Source organism: Heterodontus francisci, chromosome 14 (assembly GCF_036365525.1).
Source record: "Heterodontus francisci isolate sHetFra1 chromosome 14, sHetFra1.hap1, whole genome shotgun sequence".
Taxonomy (NCBI): domain Eukaryota; kingdom Metazoa; phylum Chordata; class Chondrichthyes; order Heterodontiformes; family Heterodontidae; genus Heterodontus; species Heterodontus francisci.
This window is the reverse complement of record NC_090384.1, coordinates 108,913,281-108,936,905: the sequence shown is the minus strand read 5'-3', so window position 1 is coordinate 108,936,905 and position 23,625 is coordinate 108,913,281. Positions and strand designations below refer to the sequence as shown.

Here is a 23,625-nt window from a genome sequence, read left to right as displayed (position 1 = left end):
TACTTGACCTCGTCCTCACCAATCTGCCTGCCGCAGATGCATCTGTCCATGACAGTATTGGCAGGAGTGACCACCGCACAGTCCTTGTGGAGACGAAGCCCCGCCTTCACATTGAGGATGCCGTCCATCGTGTTCTGTGGCACTACCACCGTGCTAAATGGGATAGATTGCCCGTGCGGAGTTTGCAAGTTCTCCCTGTGACCATGTGGGTTTCCGCCAGGTGCTCCGGTTTCCTCCCACAGCCACAGACTTGCAGGGTGATAGGTAAATTGGCCAATTCAAATTGCACCTAGTATAGGTAGGTGGTAGGAGAATTGAGGGAAGGTGGGGATGTGGTAGGGAATATGGGATTGATGTAGGATTAATATAAATGGGTGGTTGATGGTGGGCGGAAGGGCCTGTTTCAGTGCTGTATCTCTCGATGACTCTATGACTATGAGATTTCGAACAGATCTAGCAAGGCAAAACTGGGCATCCATGAGGCGCTGTGGACCATCAGCAGCAGAATTGTACTCAACCACAATCTGTAACCTCATGGATCAGCATATCCCCCACTCTACCATTACCATCAAGTTGGGAGACCAACCCTGGTTCAATGAAGAGTGCAGGAGGGCATGCCAGGAGCAGCACCAGGCGTACCTCAAAATGAGGTGTCAACCTGGTGAAGCTCCAACACAGGACTATCTGCGTGCCAAACTGCGTAAGCAGCATGTGATAGACAGAGCTAAGCGATCTCATAACCAACGGATCAGATCTAAGCTCTGCAGTCCTGCCACATCCAGCCGTGAAAGGTGGTGGACAATTAAACAAATAACTGGAGGAGGTGGCTCCACAAATATCCCCATCCTCAATGATGGGGGAGCCCAGCACATCAGTGCGAAAGATAAGGCTGAAGCATTTGCAACAAACTTCAGCCAGAAGTGTCGAGTTGATGATCTATCTCGGCCTCCTCCTGAAGTCCCCAGCATCACAGATGAAAGACTTCAGCCAATTTGATTCACTCCGCGTGATATCAAGAAACGACTGAAGGTACTAGTCACTGCAAAGGTTATGGGCCAAGACAATATTCCGGCAATAGTACTGAAGACCTGTGCTCCAGAACTTGCTGTGCCCCTAGCCAAGCTGTTCCAGTACAGCTACAACACTGGCATTTGCCCTTCAATGTGGAAAATTGCCCAGGTATGTCCTGTACAGAAAAAGCAGGACAAATTCAACCTGGCCAATTACCGCCCCATCAATCTACACTCAATCATCAGTAAAGTGATGGAAGGTGTCATCGACAGTGCTATCAAGCGGCACTTGCTTAGCAATAACCTGCTCAGTGACGCTCAGTTTGGGTTCCGCCAGGGCCACTCAGCTCCTGACCTCATTACAGCCTTGGTTCAAACATGGACAAAAGAGCTGAACTCAAGAGGTGAGGTGAGAGTGACTGCCCTTGACATCAAGGCAGCATTTGACTGAGCATGGCATCAAGGAGCTCTAGCAAAACTGAGGTCAATGGGAATCAGGGGGGAAAACCCTCCACTGGTTAGAGTCATACCTAGTGCAAAGGAAGATGGTTGTGGTTGTTGGAGGTCAATCATCTGAGCTCCAGGACATCACTGCAGGAGTTCCTCAGGCCCAACCATTTTCAGCTGCTTCATCAATGACCTTCCTTCAATCATAATGTCAGAAGTGGGGATGTTCGCTGATGATTGCACAATGTTCAGCACCATTCGTGACTCCTCAGATACTGAAGTAGTCCGTTTAGAAATGTAGCAAGACTTAGACAATATCCAGGCTTGGGCTGATAAGTGGCAAGTAACATTCGTGCCACACAAGTGCCAGGCAATGACCATCTCCAACAAGAGAGTATCTAACAATCTCCCCTTGACATTCAATGGCCTTACCATCACTGAATCCCTCACTATCAACATCCTAGGGGCTACCATTGACCAGAAACTGAACTGGAATAGCCATAAAAATACTGTGGCTCCAAGAGCAGGTCAGAGGCTAGGAATCCTGTGGCGAGTAACTCACCTCCTGACTCCCCAAAGCCTGTCCACCATCTACAAGGCACAAGTCAGGAGTGTGATGTATGGGTGCAGCTCCAACAACACTCAAGAAGCTCAACACCATCCAGGACAAAGAAGCCCGGTTGATTGACACACCATCTGCAAACATTCACTCCCTCCACTATTGGCGCACAGTGGCAGCAGTGTGTACCATCTACAAGATGCACTGCAGCAACGCACCAAGGCTCCTTCGACAGCACTTTCCAAACCCATGACCTCTAACGCCTAGAAGGACAAGGGCAGCAGATGTATGGGAACACCACAACCTGCAAGCTCCCCTCCAAGTCACACACCATCCTGACTTGGAACTATATCACCGTTCCTTCACTGTTGCTGGGTCAAAATCCTGGAACTCCCTTCCTAACAGCACTGTGGGTGTACCTACCCCACATGGACTGCAGCGGTTCAAGAAGGCAGCTCACCACCACCTTCTCAAGGGCAATTAGGGATGGGCAATAAACGCTGGCCTGGCCAGTGACACCCACATCCCATGAATGAATTTTAAAAAATTACTTACTGAACCTGCATGCAGCAGGACACTCAGATCCCTCTGCATCTCTCAGCTCTGCAATCTCTCACCATTTAGATAATATGTTTCTTTTTTATTCTGCCTGCCAAAGTGGACAATTTCACACTTTCCCAGATTACACTCCATTTGCCAGGTCTTTGCCCACTCACTTAACCTATCTATATCTCTTTGTCACCTCCTTATGTCCTCTTCACAAGTTACTTCCCGACCGATCTTTGTGTCATCAGCAAATTTAGCAACCATACCTTCGGTCCCTTCATCCAAGTCATTTATATAAATTGTAAAAAGTTGAGGCCCCAGCACTGATCCCTGTGACACACCACTCATTCCATCTTGTCAACCAGATTACCCATTTATGCCTACTCTCTGTTTCCTGATAACTAACCAATCTTCTGTCCATGCCAATATGTTAACCCCTACACCATGAGCTTTTATTTTCTGCAATAACCTTTGATGTGGCACCTTGTCATATGCCTTCTGGAAATCTAAGTTCAATACATCCACCAGTTCCCCTTTATCCACAACGCATGTAACTCCCTCAAAGAACTCCAATAAATTAGTTCAACATGATTTCCCTTTTACAAAAATATGTTGACTCTGCCTGATTACCTTGCAATTTTCTAAATGCCCTGCTATACGTCTTTAATAATAGCTTCTAACATTTTTCCTAAGACAGATGTAAAGCTAACTGGCCTGTAGTTTCCTGCTTTCTGTCTCCCTCCCTTTTTGAATAAGGGAGTTACATTCGCTATTTTCCAATCTCAAGGAGCCTTCCCCAAATCTAGGGAATTTTGGAAAATAAAAACCAACGCATTAACTATCTCACTAGCCACTTCTTTTAACACCCTCGGATGAAGTCCATCAGGACCCGAGATTTGTCAGCCCGCAGCTCCAACAATTTGTTCAGTACCGCTTCCCTGGTGATTGTAATTTTCTTGAGTTCCTCCTTACCTTCCATTTCCTGTCTTACAACTATTTCTGGGATGATACTTGTATCTTTATGGTGAAGACTGATGCAAAATATCTGTTCAATTCATCTCCCACCTCTTTATTTTCCATTATTAATTCCCCAGGTTCGCTTTTTATAGGACCAACACTCACTTTGTTAACTTCTCTTTCTTAAATATCTATAGAAACGCTTACTATCTGTCTTTATATTTCTAGCTAGTTTTCTCTTGTACTCTAATTTTTCCCTCCTTGTTAATCTTTTAATCATACTTTGCTGTGTTGTAGTCCTCAGTACTGACCCTCCGACACTGCAGCACTCCCGCAGTACTGGCCCTCCGACACTGCAGCACTCCCTCAGTACTGACCCTCTGACACTGCAGCACTCCCTCAGTACTGACCCTCCAACATTGCAGCACTCCCCCAGTACTGAACCTCCAACACTGCAGCACTCCCTCAGTATTACACTGGGACTATCAGCTGGATCATGTGCTCAAGTGTCTGGTGTGAGATTTGAACCTATGATCTTCTGAATCAGAGGCAAAGTGACACCTACTGAGCCATGACTGACCGCACAATAGTGTGAGAGCAACAATGTCATTGGGAAACCCATGCAAGTTCCCCTCCACACACCATCCTGACTTGGAACTATATCGCCGTTCCTTCACTGTCGCTGGGTCAAACTCCTGGAACTCCCTCCTAACAGCACTGTGGGTGTGCCTACCCCACATGGACTGCAGCGGTTCAAGAAGGCAGCTCACCACCACCTTCTCAAGGGTAATTAGGGTTGGGCAATAAATGCTGCATTGTCAGTGACACTCACACATGACAGCAATTTTTAAAATCTAACCAGTAATCCCTATATACTTGCCAATGTCATCTCGTCTCTGGAACTTGTCAGGTTTTTCTATGGAAGGACTGTAGTATTTCTGTCTACACCAGTGCCCAGATCATGGTGGGCAGAGCAGTTCATCCTCACTTATTACAGCCCTGCGTTTCTGCAAGTGCTCAGCTGGTTCGACTGGAAATCTGAATTTTTATTAATAGCCAGCGAAGCTTTGCTCTTTCTCCTCGCTGGAATTATTGGGCATCCCAAGCACTGGGTGTATTTTGAACACAGATTGGATGCTAATCAGTTCAGCTTTGTAAACAAAACTTCCATTGATTTGTTTGTTTGAAATGTTGCTTTGTTGGCTGCTCATAAAACTTTGAGCAACTTGTGTGAAATAAAAGCAGCAATGTCACTTAGACATTGACCCTGATGTAAACCATCTGATGAGCTGCCAAGTGTTTTAGCTGTAAGAGTTTTATCCTCGTTTTATATTAACTGAGAGGAGTTGAAATAACTGGGGTATCTTGTGTGTAGCAAAAATCCTAAATATTTTCAGGAAGAATTGACTTACAATTTTAAAGAGACATGGTTAGAAAAGACATTTGGATAATAATAAATATGCTGCAAGGTTTTAATTGAGTTTTTTTATTCGTTCATGGGATGTGGGTGTCACTGTCTTGGCCAGCATTTATTACCCATCCCTAATTGTCCTTGAGAAGGCGGTGGTGAACTGCCTTCTTGAACCGCTGAAATTAACACTGGTGACAGGGAAGAGGTCTGGGTTCCAGTCACACTGCTCAACCTCTTTTTCAACTCCTATTCCTCCCATCTGTGTCACCTATTATTTTGGAAAAAATATGCGAATGGCTGCCCAGGTAGTAAGGGAAGTAGTCTGGGGTCTGAGAATTAAAGCTGATCTCTCAGCCTGAAGTGAATGATTGATGTGTTACTAATGCACTGATCTCACACGGGACTGTCCAAGCTGCCAATCAAACTCTGTAAGAACAGCCTGCGATTTTCCTCATTCAGGATTTGACGGTTAGCAGGTCCAAGGCTCATCAGGCCCCACTGTGGCCTGATGCAACCAGCTTCCTGAAGTAAATAAGGAGAAACTGTTTCCAGTGCGGGAGGGTCGGTAACCAGAGGGACACAGATTTCAGATAATTGGCAAAAGAACCAGAGGGGGAGATGAGAAATGTTTTTACACAGTGAGTTGTTGTGATCTGGAATGCACTGCCTGAAAGTGGAAGCAGATTCAATATTAACTTTTAAAGGAGAACTGGATAAGGAGAAATTTGCAGAGCCATGGGGAAAGAGCTGGGAGGGGAAACTAATTGGATAGCCCTTTCAAAGAGCTGGCACAGGCACTATGGGCTGAATGGCCTCCTTCTGTGAGATTCGATGTGTCTTTGCTTTCCTGGCTGTTAAAATGAGTTCGTTTTTAACCCAGCACCAGCAACTGTGAAAACACCAACAACCCATGGAACTGGACCACCAAAACCACCGACTAAACCTCCCGGGACTGGGCCAACCACCACTGGGGCATCGACTCCATCAAAGGCCCCTCCTGGACCCCCTGGATCCACAGCAGCAAAACCCCCCGGACCTGGGACTGGGCCAACCACCACTGGGGCATCGACTCCATCAAAGGCCCCTCCTGGACCCCCTGGATCCACAGCAGCAAAACCCCCTGGACCTGGGACTGGGCCAACCACCACTGGGGCATTGACTCCATCAAAGGCCACTCCTGGACCCCCTGGATCCACAACAGCAAAACCCCCCGGACCTGGGCCTACCACCACCAAACCTCACCTTCCTGGATCAATAACTACAGCTAACCCTGGGCCTCCAGGCTCAGTAACTCCATCCCGAAAACCACCCGATGGATCTGAAACTGGACCAACAACAAGTAAGCCAGCTGGTCTCACACTGTGTCGACTCCCAGACCATCATCATCACTTACTGATACCCTGAAAAACCTTTGCATTGACTTTAATTCCTGTTTACTCTCTAATCTTACTATTTCCTGCCTTTCAGCTCTCTCGTGCAGAGGAGATGAGGGATTTTAGTTACAATGTTAGATTGAAGAAGCTGGGTTTGTTCTCCCTGGAGCAAAGGAGATTGAGGGGACATTTAATAGAAGTGTTCAAGATTATGACAGGTTTAGATAAGTTAGACAAAGAAAAACTGTTCCCATTAACTGATGGGACAAGGACTAGGGGACACAGATTGAAGGTTTTGGGCAAGAGATGCAGGAGGAATATGAGGAAGAACTTTTTTACACAGCAGGTGGTAATGACCTGGAACTCACTGCCCATGAGGGGGTGGAAGCAGAGACAATTAATGATTTCAAAGGGAAATTGGATGGGCACTTGAAGAAAATAAACCTGCAGGGCTATGGGATTGCTGTACAGATAGCCAGCTTAGACTCAATGGGCTGAATGGCCTCCATGCCATTATGACTTTGACTCTCTCAGCCCCTGTAAAAACATGCTGGGTGTTCACTTTCAACCCCCCCAAAAAAAAATGTTAGACCAGGAGTAATTGTTGCTGACATCGGCAGGGTACAGGACATGGGGAAAGGGATCGACCACCCATTGTACAAGGGGAGACGGGTGTCTAAGTGTCAGCCAGTTTACTATCACCCGCATTGCACTCCTGCGGAATGGAATTTCACCACCAGTGTTCTTTAATGCAGGGTTAACCATTCCTTTCAATTGATTAGTGGCGCCACTGAAATAGTGGATGGACAGAGAGGCACAAACACATTCAGTATGTCTGGGGAAATTGCTGACGGTGATTGCCTGGCTGTTGAGTCCATGCAGTGTCTAACATCAAATGATTTCAATCTTATGGCCTTCTTTTCATGCTTCAGCTATACAAAGCCCTGGTTAGACTACACCTGGAGTTACTGGGAGAAGTTCTGGGCACCACACCTTAGGAAGGATATATTGGCCTTGGACAGAGTGCAGTGTAGGTTTACCAAAATGATACCCGGGCTCCAAGGGTTAAAATACAAAGAGAGATTACACAAACTAGGGTTGTATTCCCTGGAATTTAAAAGGTTAATGGATAATTTGATCAAAGTTTTTAAGATATGAAGATGACAGATTGGTTCTCTCTATCTACCCTATTTCCACTGTTTGGGGAGTCTAGGACTAGGGGGCATCATATAAAAATTAGAGTCAGACCTTTCAGGAGTGAAATTAGGAAACAGTTCCACACACAAAGGGTGATAGAAGTTTAGAATTCTCTTCTGCAAACAGCAATTGATGTTCGATCAGTTGCAAATTTTAATTGAGATTCATCAATTGAGATGTTGAGTACAAAGGCAGGGAGGTTATGCTTTTTTATTCATTCATGAGATGTGGGCATCGCTGGCCAGGTCAGCATTTATTGCCCATCCCTAATTGCCCTTGAGAAGGTGGTGGTGAGCTGCCTTCTTGAACTGCTGCAGTCCATGTGGGGTAGGTACACCCACAGTGCTGTTAGGAAGGGAGTTCCAGGATTTTGACCCAGCGACAGTGAAGGAACAGTGACATAGTTCTAGGCCAGGCATTGTGTGTACGGGAGCCAGGTAGCTCAGTTGGCCCTCAGGAGGTGTAATTCCTGCCCTCTGACCTCCTCTCTCCTCACTATCCAAGGTTCCAAACACTCCTTTCAGGTGAAGCAGCGATTTACTTGTACTCCTTTCAATTTAGTATACTGTATTCACTGCTCACAGTGTGGTCTCCTCTACATTGGGGAAACCAAATGCAGACTGGGTGACCGCTTTGCGGGGCACCTCTGCTCAGTCCAAAAGCATGACTCTGAGCTTCTGGTTGTTTGCCATTTCAACACTCCCCCCTGCTCTCATGCTCACATCTCTGTCCTGGGATTGCTGCAGTGTTCCAGTGAACATCAACGCAAGCTCAAGGAACAGCATCTCATTTACCGATTAGGCATCCTACAGCCTGCTGGACTGAATATTGAATTCAATAATTTCAGAGCATGGTGGGGCCCCCTTTTTTATTTTTTATTTTTTATTTGTTTATTTTATTTTAGTTTGTTTCATCATTCATTTTTTTACCACTTTTTTCATGTTCATTTTTCTGTCAATTAACACCCTCTCTGCACTAACGCTTTGTCTTTCAGCACACCATTAACATGCCATTTTCCTTTGCTCCATGACCTTCTGGTCAGTTACTCTCTGTGACCCTCTGTCCGATGAACACCTTGCCTTTTGTTATCTCTTGCCCCACACCTGATTTATTTGCTTAAACCCTATTACATTTCGAACATTTGCCAGTTCCGATGAAGGGTCACTGACATAGAAACATAGAAACTAGGAGCAGGAGTAGGCCATTCGGCCCTTCGAGCCTGCTCCGCCATTCATTATGACCATGGCTGATCATCCAACTCAGTAACCTGTTCCCGCTTTCTCCCCATATCCTTTGATCCCTTTCGCCCCAAGAGCAAGATCTAACTCCTTCTTGAAAACATACAATGTTTTGGCCTCAACTGCTTTCTGTGGGAGTGAATTCCACAGGCTCACCACTCTCTGGGTGAAGAAATTTCTCCTCATCTCAGTCCTGAAAGGTTTCCCCCATATCCTTAGATGATAACCCCTGGTTCTGGACTCCCCCACCATCGGGAACATCCTTCCTGCATCTAACCTGTCAAGTCCTGTTAGAATTTTATAGGTTTCTATGAGATCCCCCTCACTCTTCCGAACTCCAGCGAATATAATCCTAACCGACGCTTCCAGCGTTCCGGACGACGACATCTGCAGGAAGTGTACCCAGTTGCAGCTCCTCACAGACCGCATGGATCGGTTGGAGCAGCAACTGGATGCACTTAGGAGCATGCAGGTGGCAGAGAGCGTCATAGACAGGAGTTTTAGAGAAGTGGTTACATCCAAGGTGCAGGCAGATAGATGGGTGACCGCTAGAAGGGGCAGGCAGTCAGTGCAGGAATCCCCTGTGGCTATCCCCCTCTCAAACAAGTATACTGTTTTGGATACTGTTGAGGGGATGGCCTATCAGGGGAAAACAGCAGCAGCCAGAGCAGTGGCACCATGGCTGGCACTGTTGTTCAGGGAGGGACAAAGTGCAGAAGAGCAATAGTTATAGGGGACTCTATAGTCAGGGGCACAGATAAGCGCTTCTGTGGACGTGAAAGAGACTCCAGGATGGTCTGTTGCCTCCCTGGTGCCAGGGTCAAGGATGTCTCTGAACGGACAGGGGGCATTCTGAAGGGGGAGGGTGAACAGCCAGAGGTTGTGGTACACATCGGTACCAACGACATAGGCAGGAAGAGTGATGAGGTCCTGCAGGGGGAGTTTAGGGAGTTAGGTAGAAAGTTAAAAGACAGGACCTCTAGGGTTGTAATCTCTGGATTACTCCCTGTGCCACGTGGCAGTGAGGCTAGAAATAGGAAGACAGTGCAGCTAAACACGTGGCTGAACAGCTGGTGCAGAAGGGAGGGTTTCAGATATCTGGACAATTGGGATCTCTTCAGGGACAGATGGGACCTGTACAAGAAGGACGGGTTGCATCTAAACTGGAGGGGCACAAATATCCTGGCTGCAAGGTTTGCTAGCATCACTCAGGAGGGTTTAAACTAGTGTGGCAGGGGGGTGGGAACCAGAGCAGTAGGACAGCAAGTGAAATAAATGAGGGGGAACTAGTAAATGAGGCCAGTAAGACTAATTTTTTTTTAGAGATACAGCACTGAAACAGGCCCTTCAGCCCACCGAGTCTGTGCCGAACATCAACCACCCATTTATACTAATCCTACACTAATCCCATATTCCTACCAAACATCCCCACCTGTCCCTATATTTCCCTACCACCTACCAATACTAGTAACAATTTATAATGGCCAATTTACCTATCAACCTGCAAGTCTTTTGGCTTGTGGGAGGAAACCGGAGCACCCGGAGAAAACCCACGCAGACACAGGGAGAACTTGCAAACTCCACACAGGCAGTACCCGGAATCGAACCCGGGTCCCTGGAGCTGTGAGGCTGCGGTGCTAACCACTGCGCCACTGTGCCGCCCGCAGAGGAAGAGCAGGCAGGGAGATGTTGTGGAGCACAGCGGGACTGGTGGTCTGAAGTGCATTTGTTTCAATGCGAGAAGTATAACAGGTAAGGCAGATGAACTTAGAGCTTGGATTAGTACTTGGAACTATGATGTTGTTGATAATACAGAGACTTGGTTGAGGGAAGGACAGGATTGGCAGCAAAATATTCCGGGATTTAGAAGCTTCAGGCGGGATAGAGGGGGATATAAAAGGGGTGGGGGAGTTTCTTTACTGGTTAAGGAGAATATCACAGCTGTACTGTGGGAGGACACCTCGGAGGGGTCGTGCAGTGAGGCAATATGGGTGGAGTTCAGGAATAGGAAGGGTGCAGTCACGATGTTGTGGGTTTACTACAGGCCTCCCAACAGCCAGCGGGAGGTAGAGGAGCAGATATGTAGACAGATTTTGGAAAGATGTAAAGGTAACAGGGTTGTAGTGGTGGGTGATTTTAACTTCCCCTATATTGACTGGGACTCACTTAGTGCTAGGGGCTTGGATGGGGCAGAATTTGTAAGGAGCATCCAGGAGGGCTTCTGGAAACAATATCTAGATAGTCCAACTAGGGATGGGGCCATACTGGACCTGGTATTGGGGAATGAGCCCGGCCAGGTGGTCGAAGTTTCAGTAGGGGAGCATTTCGGGAACAGTGACCATAATTCCATAAGTTTTAAGGTACTTGTGGATAAGGATAAGAGTAGTCCTCGGGTGAAGGTGCTAAATTGGGGGAAGGCTAATGATAACAATATTAGGCAGGAACTGAAGAATTTAGATTGGGGGCGGCTGTTTGAGGGTAAATCAACATCTGACATGTGGGAGTCTTTCAAACGTCAGTTGATTAGAATCCAGGACCAGCATGTTCCTGTGAGGAAGAAGGATAAGTTTGACAAGTTTCGGGAAGCTTGGATAACACGGGATATTGTGAGCCTAGTCAAAAAGATAAAGGAAACATTTGTAAGGGCTGGAAAGCTGGGAACAGGTGAATCCCTTCAGGAATATAAAGAAAGTAGGAAGGAACTTAAGCAAGGAGTCAGGAGGGCTAAAAGGGGTCATGAAAAGTCATTGGCAAACAGGATTAAGGAAAATCCCAAGGCTTTTTATACGTATATAAAGAGCAAGAGGGTAACCAGGGAAAGGGTTGGCCCACTCAAGGACAGAGAAGGGAATCTATGTGTGGAGCCAGAGGAAATGGGTGAGGTACTAAATGAGTACTTTGCATCAGTATTTACCAAAGAGAAGGACTTGGTGGATGATGAGCCTCGGGAAGGGAGTGTAGATAGTCTCAGTCATCTCATTATCAAAAAGGAGGAGGTGCTGGGTGTCTTGCAAAGCATTAAGGTAGATAAGTCCCCAGGGCCTGATGGGATCTACCCCAGAATACTGAGGGAGGCAAGGGAAGGAATTGCTGGGGCCTTGACAGAAATCTTTGCATCCTCATTGGCTACAGGTGAGGTCCCAGAGGACTGGAGAATAGCCCATGTTGTTCCTTTGTTTAAGAAGGGTAGCAAGGATAATCCAGGAAATTATAGGCCGTTGAGCCTTACGTCAGTGGTAGGGAAATTATTAGAGAGGATTCTTTGGGACAGGATTTACTCCCATTTGGAAACAAACAAACTTATTAGCGAGAGACAGCATGGTTTTGTGAAGGGGAGGTCGTGTCTGACTAATTTGATTGAGTTTTTTGAGGAAGTGACGAAGATGATTGATGAAGGAAGGGCAGTGGATGTTATCCATATGGACTTCAGTAAAGCCTTTGACAAGGTCCCTCATGGCAGACTGGTACAAAAGGTGAAGTCACACGGGATCAGAGGTGAGCTGGCAAGATGGATACAGAACTGGCTCAGTCATGGAAGACAGAGGGTAGCAGTGGAAGGGTGCTTTTCTGAATGGAGGGATGTGACTAGTGGTGTTCCGCAGGGATCAGTGCTGGGACCTTTGCTCTTTGGAGTATATATAAATGATTTGGAGGAAAATGTAGCTGGTCTGATTAGCAAGTTTGCGGACGACACAAAGGTTGGTGGAGTTGCGGACAGTGATGAGGATTGTCAGAGGATACAGCAGGATATAGATCGGTTGGAGACTTGGGCGGAGAAATGGCAGATGGAGTTTAATCCGGATAAATGTGAGGTAATGCATTTTGGAAGGTCTAATGCAGGTGGGAGGTATACAGTAAATGGCAGAACCCTTAGGAGTATTGACAGGCAGAGATATCTGTGCGTACAGGTCCACAGGTCACTGAAAGTGGCAACGCAGGTGGATAAGGTAGTCAAGAAGGCATACGGCATGCTTGCCTTCATCGGTTGGGGCATAGAGTATAAAAATTGGCAAGTCATGCTGCAGCTGTACAGAACTTTAGTTAGGCCACACTTAGAATATTGCGTGCAATTCTGGTCGCCACACTACCAGAAGGACGTGGAGGCTTTGGAGAGGGTACAGAAGAGGTTTACCAGGATGTTGCCTGGTCTGGAGGGCATTAGCTATGAGGAGAGGTTGGACAAATTCGGATTGTTTTCACTGGAACGACGGAGGTGGAGGGGTGACATGATAGAGGTTTACAAAGTTATGAGCGACATGGACAGAGTGGATAGTCAGAAGCTTTTTCCCAGCGTGGAAGAATCAGTTACTAGGGGACATAGGTTTAATTTGAGAGGGGCAAAGTTTAAAGGGGACGTGCGAGGCAAGTTCTTTACACAGAGGGTGGTGAGTGCCTGGAACTTGCTGCCGGTGGAGGTGGTGGAAGCAGGTACGATAGCGACGTTTAAGAGGCATCTTGACAAATACATGAATAGGATGGGAATAGAGGGATATGGAAGTGCAGAAGTTTTGAGTTTAAGCAGGCATCAAGCTCGGCGCAGGCTTGGAGGGCCAAATGACTTGTTCCTGTGCTGTACTGTTTGTTCTTTGTTCTTTGTTCTTTGTTCTTTGACTCAATCTCTTCTCATACGTCAGTCCCACCATCTCAGGAATCAGTCTGGTAAACCTTCGCTGCACTCCCTCTATAGCAAGAACATCCTTCCTTAGATAAGGAGACCAAAACTGCACACAATATTCCAGGTGTGGCCTCACCAAGGCCCTGTATAATTGTAGCAAGACATCCCTGCTCCTGTACTCGAATCCTCTCGCTATGAAGGCCAACATACCATTTGCCTTTTTTACCCCCTGTTGCACCTGCATGCTTACCTTCAGTGACTGGTGTACGAGAACACCCAGGTCTTGCTGCATATTCCCCTCTCTCAGTTTATAGCCGTTCAGACTCTGTTTCTCTCTCCACAGATGCTGCCAGATATGCTGATTATTTCCAGAATTTCTTGTTTTTATTTCAGATTTACAGCATCTGCAGTATTTCGCTTTTATTTTATATTAGCTCAGTTGGCTAGACGGCTAGTGTGTGGTTTAGAGCAACTCCAACTGCACGGGTTCAATTCCCATTCCAGCTAAGATAAACCTGCCTCTTTGCATGAATGTGGATATTAGTCTGTGATGCCAACACAACCAAAGCAGAAACAGAAGGAGGGGAACTTGCAGGTGGTAGTGTTCCCGTGCATCTACTGCCATTGTCCTTTTAGGTGGTTGAGGTCACGGGTTTGGAAAGTGCTGTTGAAGGAGCCTTGGTAAGTTGCTGCAGTGCATCTTGTGGATGGTACACACTGCTGCCACTGTACATCGGTGGTGGAGGGAGTGATTGTTTAAGGTAATGGATGGGATTCCAATCAAGTGGGCTGCTTTGTCCTGGATGGTGTTGAGCTTCCTGAGTGTTGTTGGAGCTGCACCCATCCAGGCAAGTAGAGAGTATTCCATCACACTCCTGACCTGTGCCTTGTAGATGGCGGACAGGCTTTGGGGAGTCAGGAGGTGAGTTACTCGCTGCAGGATTCCTAGCCTCTGACCTGTTCTTGTAGCCACGGTATTTATATGGCTATTCCAGTTCAGTTTCTGGCCAATAGTAACCTCCAGGATGTTGACAGTGGGGGATTCAGCGAAGATAATGCCATTGAATGTCAAGGGGAGATGGTTAGATTCTCTCATGTTGGAGATGGTCATTGCCTGGCACTTGTGTGGCGCGAGTGTTACTTGCCACTTATCAGCCCAAGCCTGGATATTGTCCAGGTCTTGCTGCATTTCTACACGGACTGCTTCAGTATCTGAGGAGTCAGGAATGGTGCTGAACATTGTGCAATCATCAGCGGACATCCCCACTTCTGACCTTATGATGGAGGGAAGGCCATTGATGAAGCAGTTGAAGATGGTTGGGCCTAGGACACTACCCTGAGGAACTCCTGCAGTGAGGTCCTGGAGCTGAGATGATTGACCTCCAACAACCACAACCATCTTCCTTCGCACTAGGTATGACTCCAACCAGTGGAGAGTTTTCCCCTGATTCCCATTGTCTTCAGTTTTGCTAGGGCTCCTTAATGTCGCACTCAGTAAAATGCTACCCTGATGTCAAGGGCAGTCACTGTCACCTCACCTCTTGAGTTCAGCTCTTTTGTCCATGTTTGGACCAAGGCTGTAATGAGGTCAGGAGCCAAGTTGTCCTGGCGGAACCCAAACTGAGCATCAGTGAGCAGGTTGTTGTTGTCTATGTACCACTTGATAGCATTGTTGACGACCCCTTCCATCATTTTGCTGATGATCGAGAGTAGACTGATGGAGCGGTTATCGGTCGGATTGGATTTGTCCTGTTTTTTTGTACAGGACATTCCTGGGCAATTTTCCACATTGCAGGGTAGATGCCAGTGTTGTAGCTGTACTGGAACAGCTTGGCTAGGGGCGCAGCAAGGTCTGGAGCACAGGTCTTCAGTACTATTGCTGGAATATTGTCAGGGCCCATAGCCTTTGCAGTGCCTTCAGCCATTTTTGGAAAACACATGGAGTGAATCAAATTTGCTAAAGACTGGCATCTCTGATGATGGGGACCTCAGGAGGAGACCGAGATGGATTATTCACTTGGCATTTCTGGGTGAAGATGATTTCAAATGCATCAGCCTTATCTTTTACACTGATTTTTTTTTTTAGAATTAGAATTAGGACATTACAGCGCAGTACAGGCCCTTCGGCCCTCGATGTTGCGCCGACCTGTGAAACCATCTGACCTACACTATTCCATTTTCATCCATATGTCTATCCAATGACCACTTAAATGCCCTTAAAGTTGGCGAGTCTACTACTGTTGCAGGCAGGGCGTTCCACGCCCCTACTACTCTCTGAGTAAAGAAACTACCTCTGACATCTGTCCTATATCTATCACTACTCAACTTAAAGCTATGTCCCCTCGTGTTTTGATGTGCTGGGCTCCCCTGTCAGTGAAGATGGAGATGTTTGTGGAGCCACCTCCTCTAGTTAGTTGTTTAACTGTCCACCACCATTCACGACTGGATGTGGCAGGACTGTTGAGCTTTGATCTGATCCGTTGGTTATGGGATCGCTTAGCTCTGTCTATCGCATGCTGTTTATGCTGATTAACATGCAAGTAATCCTGTGTTGTAGCTTCACCAGGCTTTAGGTATTTTGAGGTATGCCTGAGGCAGGTCCTGGCATTCCCTCCTGCACTCTTCATTGAACCAGGATTGGTTGCCTTGGCTTGATGGTAATGGTAGAGTGGGGGATATGGGGGGCCATGAGGTTCCAGATTGAGTACAATTCTGCTGCTGCTGATGGCCCACAGTGCCTCATGGATGCACAGTTTTGAGTTGCTAGATCTGTTTAGAATCTATCCCATTTAGCATGGTGGTCATGTCTCACAACACAATGGAGGGTCTCCTCAATGTGTAGATGAGACTTTGTCTTCACAAGAACTGTGTGGTGGTCATTCCTACCAATACTGTCATGGATAGATGCATCTGCAACAGGTAGATTGGTGAGGACAAGGTCAAGTATGTTTTTCACTCTTGTTGGTTCACTCACCACTTGCTGCAGACCCAATCTAGCAGCTATGTCCTTTAGGACTCGGTCAGTAGTGGAGCTACCAAGCCGCTCTTGGTGATGGACATTGATGTCCCCCACACAGAGTACATTCTGTGCCCTTGCTACCCTCAGTGCTTCCTCCAAGTGGTGTTCAATATGTACTGATTCATTAGCCAAGGGGTGGGAGGTAGGTGATAATCAGCAGGAGGTTTCCTTGCCCATGTTTGACCTGATGCCATGAGACTTCATGGAATCTGGTGTCAATGTTGAGGACTCCCAGGGCAACCCCCGCCTGACTGTATATCACTGTGCCACCACCTCTGCTGGGTCTATCCTGCCGATATGATAGGACATACACGGGCTGGGGATGGTGGTGTCCGAGACTGGCTGAGCCTTTATAAAGCTCTGGTTAGGCCAGAACTAGAGTATTGAATCCAGTTCTGGTCACCACGCTTTAGGAAGGATGTGAAGGTCCTTGAGAGGGTGCAGAGGAGATTTACCAGAATGGTTCCAGGAATGGAGGATTTTAGTTACAAGGTTAGGTTGGAGAAGTTGGGGTTGTCACGTGCTAGCGAGTATAGGAATAGGAGCAGATGAATGCGTGGCTGAAGAGATTGCGCAGGAGGGAGGGCTTTAGTTTCCTGGATCACTGGGTCTGTTTCTGGCAAAGGTGGGACCTGTATAAGTTGGACGGGTTGCACCTGAACCGGAACGGGACCAACATCCTTGATGGGAGGTTTGCTAGTGTTGTTTGGGGGGGGTTTAAACTAATTTGGCAGGGGAATGGGATACAGAGTGGAGGTAAAGTAGGGGGTGATGCACAATCAAATATAGAAGAGAAACTGAGTCAGTCTGGAAGGCAGAGCAAATATAGACCTGTTAAGGCACAAGTGAAAAATGTAAGGCTGGATTGCATCTATTTTAACGCAAGGAGTCTTACTAGTAATGCAGATGAATTGAGGGCATTGATTAACACATGGGATTATGATATTATTGCTATCACAGAGACGTGGTTGAGGGAGGGGCAGGACTGGCATCTCAATATTCCAAGGTATAGAATCTACAGGTGAGACAGGGGAGGGGGTAAAAGAGGAGGTGGTATTGCACTGTTGATCAAGGAGTCAATTACTGCAGTAAGGAGGGATGATATCTTAGAAGGTTCCTCAAATGAGGCCATATGGGTAGAACATAAAAACAAAAAGGGGGCAATCACTTGGCTTGGAGTGTACTACAGGCCTTCAAACAGTCAGGGAGAGATAGAGAAGCAGATATGTAGGCAAACCTCAGAGAGGTGTAAAAATCATAGAGCAATAATAGTAGGGGATTTCAACTTCCCCAATATTAACTGGGATAGTCTTAGTGCAAAAGGGTTAAAGGGGGTGGAATTCTTAAAATGCATGCAGGAGAGCTTTTTGAGCCAGTATGCAGAAAATCCTACAAGAGAAGGGGCAGTACTGGACCTAATCCTAGGGAATGAAGCTGGACAAGTGGTAGAAGTGTCAGTGGGGGAGAGCAGCTACTTGTCGGAAAGTCTACATCAGACCAGTGGGAGTCATTCAAAGAGGAAATAGTGAGGGTTCAGAGCCACCGTTAAGGTAAAGGGTAGGACCAACAAGTCCAGGGAACCCTGGATGTCAAGGGATATAGAGGATTGGATCAGGACAAAAAAAGGCGGCTTATAGCAGATTCGGAGCACTGAAAACAGCGGAGGCACTAGAGGAGTATAGAAAGTGTGGGGTGGTACTTAAAAAGTAATTAGGAGAGCGAAGAGGGGACATGAAAAAATACTGGCGGGCAAGATAAAGGAAAATCCTAAGGTGTTTTATAAGTATATTAAGGGCAAGAGGATAACCAGGGAAAGAGTAGAGCCCATTACGGACCAAAGTGGCAATCTATGTGTGGAGCTGGAGGACATAGGTGAGGTTTTAAATGATTACTTTTCATCTGTTTTCACTGTGGAGAAGGACGATGTAGGTGTAGAGATCAGGGAGGGGGATTGTGATATACTTGAACAAATTAGCATTGAAAGGGAGGAAGTATTAGCTGTTTTAGCGGGCTTAAAAGTGGATAAATCCCCAGGCCCAGATGAGATGTATCCCTGGCTGTTATGTGAGGCAAGGGAGGAGATAGCAGGGGCCTTGACACAAATTTTCAAATCCTCTCTGGCCACAGGAGAGGTATAAAGAGGACTCGAGGACAGCGAATGTGGTACCATTATTCAAGAAGGCGGGGCTAAAGAGTGGCGAGTCGAAGAGACTTAGCAGTTGGCTGGAAAAAAGACAGAAGCGCAAGGGGAGAGCCAACTGTGTAACAGTCCCGACAAACAATTTTATCTGCAGCACCTGTGGAAGAGTCTGTCACTCTAGTATTGGCCATTATAGCCACTCCAGGCGCTGCTTCACAATCCACTGACCACCTCCAGGCGCTACCCATTGTCTCTCGAGACAAGGAGGCCAAAGAAGACTCAAAAAGGGTTGCAGGGATAAACCAGGTAATTACAAGCCGGTGAGTCTAACATCAGTGGTAGGGAAAGCATTGGAAAAAATTCTGAGGGACAGGATTAATCTCCACTTGGAGAGGCAGGGATTAATCAAGGATAGTCAGCATGGCTTTGTCAGGGGGAGATTGTGTCCAACAAACTTGAATGAATTTTTCGAGGTGGCGACTAGATGTGTCGATGAGGGTAAAGCAGTTGATGTAGTCAACATGGACTTCAGTATGGCTTTTGAGAAGGTCCTGCATGGGAGATTGGTTAAGAAGGTAAGAGCCCATGGGATCCAGGGCAATTTGGCAAATTGGATCCAAAATTAGCTTAGTGGCAGGAGGCAGAGGGTAATTGTCAAGGGTTGTTTTTGCGATTGGAAGCCTGTGACCAGTGGTGTACCACAGGGATCGTTGCTTGGGCCCTTGCTGTTTGTAGTGTACATTAATGATTTAGATGTGAATATAGGAGTCATGATCAGTAAGTTTGCAGATGACATGAAAATTTGTGGTGTTGTAAATAGTGAGGAGGAAATCCTTAGATTACAGGACGATATAGATGGGCTGGTAAGATGGGCGGAGCTGTGGCAAATGGAATTTAATTCTGAGAAGTGTGAGGTAATGCATTTTGGGAGGACTAACAAGGCAAGGGAATATACAATGGATGGTAGGACCCTAGGAAGTACAGAAGGTCAGAGGGACCTTAGTGTATTTGTCCGTAAATCACTGAAGGCAGCAGCACAGGTAGATAAGGTGGTTAAGAAGGCATATGGGATACTTGTCTTTATTCGCCGAGGCATAGAATATAAGAGCAGGGAGGTTATGATGGAGCTGTATAAAATGCTAGTTAGGCCACAGCTGGAGTACTGTGTACAGTTCTGGGCACCACACTATAGGAAGGATGTGATTGCACTGGAGAGGGTGCAGAGGAGATTCACCAGGATGTTGCCTGGGCTGGAGCATTTCAGCTATGAAGAGAGACTGGATAGGCTAGTGTTGTTTTCCTTAGAGCAGAGGAGGCTGAGGGGGGACCTGATTGAGGTATACAAAATTATGAGGGGCATTGATAGGTTAGATAGGAAGAAACCTTTTCCCTTAGCGGAGGGGTCAACAACCAGGGGGCATAGATTTAAGGTAAGGGGCAGGAGGTTTAGAGGGGATTTGAGAAAAAAAATTTCAGCCAGAAGGTGGTTGGAATTTGCCTGAACTGGTGGTAGAGGCAGGAACCCTCACAACATTTAAGAAGTATTTAGATGAGCATTTAACACCATAGCATACAAGGCTATGGGCCAAGTGCTGGAAAATGGGGTTAGGATAGATAGATGCTTGATGGCCAGTACGGACACAATGGACTGAAGGACCTGGGCCTGTACTGTACTGTGCTGTACTGTTCTATGTTCTATGTTTCTGTGCTGTCTAACTCTATGACTCTATAGAATAGAACATTACAGCGCAGTACAGGCCCTTTGGCCCTCGATGTTGCGCCGACCTGTGAAACCATCTGACCTACACTATTCCATTTTCATCCATATGTCTATCCAATGACCACTTAAATGCCCTTAAAGTTGGCGAGTCTACTACTGTTGCAGGCAGGGCGTTCCACACCCCTACTACTCTCTGAGTAAAGAAACTACCTCTAACATCTGTCCTATATCTATCACCCCTCAACTTAAAGCTATGTCCCCTCGTGTTTGCCATCACCATCCGAGGAAAAAGACTCTCACTATCCACCCTATCTAACCCTCTGATTATCTTATATGTCTCTATTAAGTCACCTCTCCCCCTCCTTCTCTCTAACGAAAACAACCTCAAGTCCCTCAGCCTTTCCTCGTAAGACCTTCCCTCCATACCAGGCAACATCCTAGTAAATCTCCTCTGCACCCCCTCCAAAGCCCCCACATCCCTCCCACAATGCGGCGACCAGAACTGCACGCAACACTCCAGGTGCGGTCTCACCAGAGTTTTGTACAGCTGCAGCAAGACCCCGCGGCTCCAAAACTCAATCCCCCTACCAATAAAAGCTAACACACCATATGCCGTCTCAACAGCCCTATTAACCTGGGTGGCAACTTTCAGGGATTTATGTACCTGGACACCAAGATCTCTCTGCTCATCTACACCACCAAGAATCTTCTCATTAGCCCAGTACTCTGCACTCCTGTTACTCCTTCCAAAGTGAATCACCTCACACTTTTCCGCATTAAACTCCATTTGCCATCTCTCAGCCCAGCTCTGCAGCCTATCTATATCCCTCTGTAACCTACAACATCCTTCGGCACTATCCACAACTCCACCGACCCTCGTGTCATCCGCAAACCTACCAACCCACCCTTCTACACCCTCATCCAGGTCATCTATAAAAATGACAAACAGCAGTGGCCCCAAAACAGATCCTTGCGGTACACCACTAGTAACTAAACGCCAGGATGAACATTTGCCATCAACCACCACCCTCCGTCTTCTTTCAGCTAGCCAATTTCTGATCCAAAGCTCTAAATCACCTCCAACCCCATACTTCCGTATTTTCTGCAATAGCCTACCGTGGGGAACTTTATCAAACGCCTTCCTGAAATCCATATACACCACATCCACGGCTCCACCCCCATCCACCTGTTTGGTCACCTTCTCAAAAAACTCAATAACGTTTGTGAGGCACGACCTACCCGTCACAAAACCGTGCTGACTATCTCTAATGAACTTATTCTTTTCAAGATGATTATAAATCCTATCTCTTATAACCTTTTCCAACATTTTACCCACAACCGAAGTAAGGCTCACAGGTTTATAATTACCAGGGCTGTCTCTACTCCCCTTCTTGAACAAGGGGACAACATTTGCTATGTTCGCCTTGGAGCCAAGGAGATTGAGGGGAGATTTGATCGAGGTGTACAAGATTTAGGTTTAGATAATGTTAATAAAGAAAAGATGTTCCCATTAGCTGATGGCGCAAGGACAGAGATGCAGGCGGAATATGAGGAAAAGCTTTTTTACACAGCAGGTGGTAATGACCTGGAACTCACTGCTCACAAGGGTGGTGGAAGTGGAGACAATCAATGATTTAGAAAGGCCATTGGATGAACACTCCTTTTCTTCCGTTCCTATGTTCCCTTCATTACCTTTATTAATCAGCATTGTGTTTTTCTATTGAGCTTTGCTAACTTTAATACTTGCATATGTTTATTGTACTTTACTGAGTGCATGTATAGTTTACAGTCAGAATTTACACATTCTGATTTTTTTTTAAATTTCCAAAATATAATTTATTCATAAAAATCTGTAAAAATTACATTGCTAAACAGTTTCCAAACAGCACCAAAAAATACAAACATTGCAAGGGAGATCAGTTTCCTTCAATACTGTCATGAGTTTCTTCCCAACCCTTCCGTTTCACAATTGTCATGTCAATTACAGTTTTACATTTACAGCAATTGAGAATATTAACGATACAGTTCGAGGGGTTTCCCATGGATTCAGCCCCTCAGTCCAGCTTGGTGGGGGAACCTTACACTGTGGTCTTTCCCCATTGAGCCTTTGCTGCGGCTGCCCCAAGCTTTAGTGTGTCCCTCAGCACGTAGTCCTGGACCTTGGAATGTGCCAGTCTGCAACATTCGGTGGTGGACAACTCTTTGCGCTAGAAGACCAGCAAGTTTCGGGCAGACCAAAGGGCGTCTTTCACCGAATTGATAGTCCTCCAGCAGCAGTTGATGTTTGTCTCGGTGTGCGTCCCTGGGAACAGCCCGTAGAGCACAGACTCCTGTGTTACAGAGCTGCTTGGGATGAACCTTGACAAAAACCACTGCATCTCTTTCCACACCTGCTTTGCAAAGGCACATTCCAGGAGGAGGTGGGCGACCGTCTCTTCCCCACCACAGCCAACGCGGGGGCACTGTGCGGAAGGGGCGAGACTTCGGGTGTGCATGAAGGATCTGACGGGGAGGGCCCTTCTCACCACCAGCCAAGCTACATCTTGGTGCTTGTTTGAAAGTTCTGGTGATGAGGCATTCCGCCAAATGACTTTGACGGTCTGCTCGGGGAACCATCCGACAGGATCCACCGTTTCCTTTTCCTGTAGGGCCTTGAGGACATTCCGTGCAGACCACTGCCTGATGGACCGGTGGTCAAAGGTGTTTTCCCGCAGAAACTGCTCCACGAAGGATAGGTGGTACGGCACCGCCCAACTGCATGGAGCCTTCCGCGGCAATGTGACCAGGCCCATCCTTCGCAACACCGGGGACAGATAGAACCTCAGCACGTAGTGACACTTGGAGTTTGCGTACTGGGGATCTACACACAGCTTTATGCAGCCGCACACGAAGGTGGTCATCAGGATGAGGGCCACGTTGGGTACATTTTTCCCGCCCTTGTCCAGAAATTTGAACATCGTGTCCCTCCGGACCCGGTCCATTTTAGATCCCCAGACGAAGCGGAAAATGGCTCGGGTGACTGCCACGGCGCAGGAGTGGGGTATGGGCCAGACCTGCGCCACGTAGAGCAACAACGTGAGCGCCTCGCACCTGATGACCAGGTTCTTACCCACAATGGAGAGAGATCGCTGCCCCCACATGCCCAACATTTGTCGTACCTTGGCTACTCGCTCCTCCCATGTTTTGGTGCACGCCCCGGCCCTTCCGAACCATATCCCCAGCACCTTCAGGTAATCTGACCTGACGGTGAAGGGGACAAAGGATCGGTCAGCCCAGTTGCCAAAGAACATGGCCTCGCTCTTGCCGTGGTTAAGTTTGGCTCCCGAGGCCAGTTCGAACTGGTCGCAGATGCTCATCAGTCTGCACACGGACAGCGGATCCGAGCAGAAAACG

General features: G+C 47.1%; 1 protein-coding gene across 6 annotated transcripts in view; it reads left to right on the top strand.

The window, feature by feature from the left end:
• LOC137377218 (cadherin-related family member 5-like) overlaps nucleotides 1–23,625 on the top strand; it is a 251,555-nt gene that overhangs the window by 201,155 nt on the left and 26,775 nt on the right. For 4 of the 6 annotated variants that reach the window (XM_068046750.1, XM_068046751.1, XM_068046752.1 and 1 more), the window contains one exon: nucleotides 5,811–6,269. The exons of the other annotated variants lie outside the window; for them this stretch is intronic. In XM_068046750.1, the coding sequence (XP_067902851.1) occupies nucleotides 5,811–6,269 (459 nt within the window). The remainder of the gene's footprint in view (nucleotides 1–5,810; nucleotides 6,270–23,625) is intronic. 6 annotated transcript variants of the gene reach the window in all.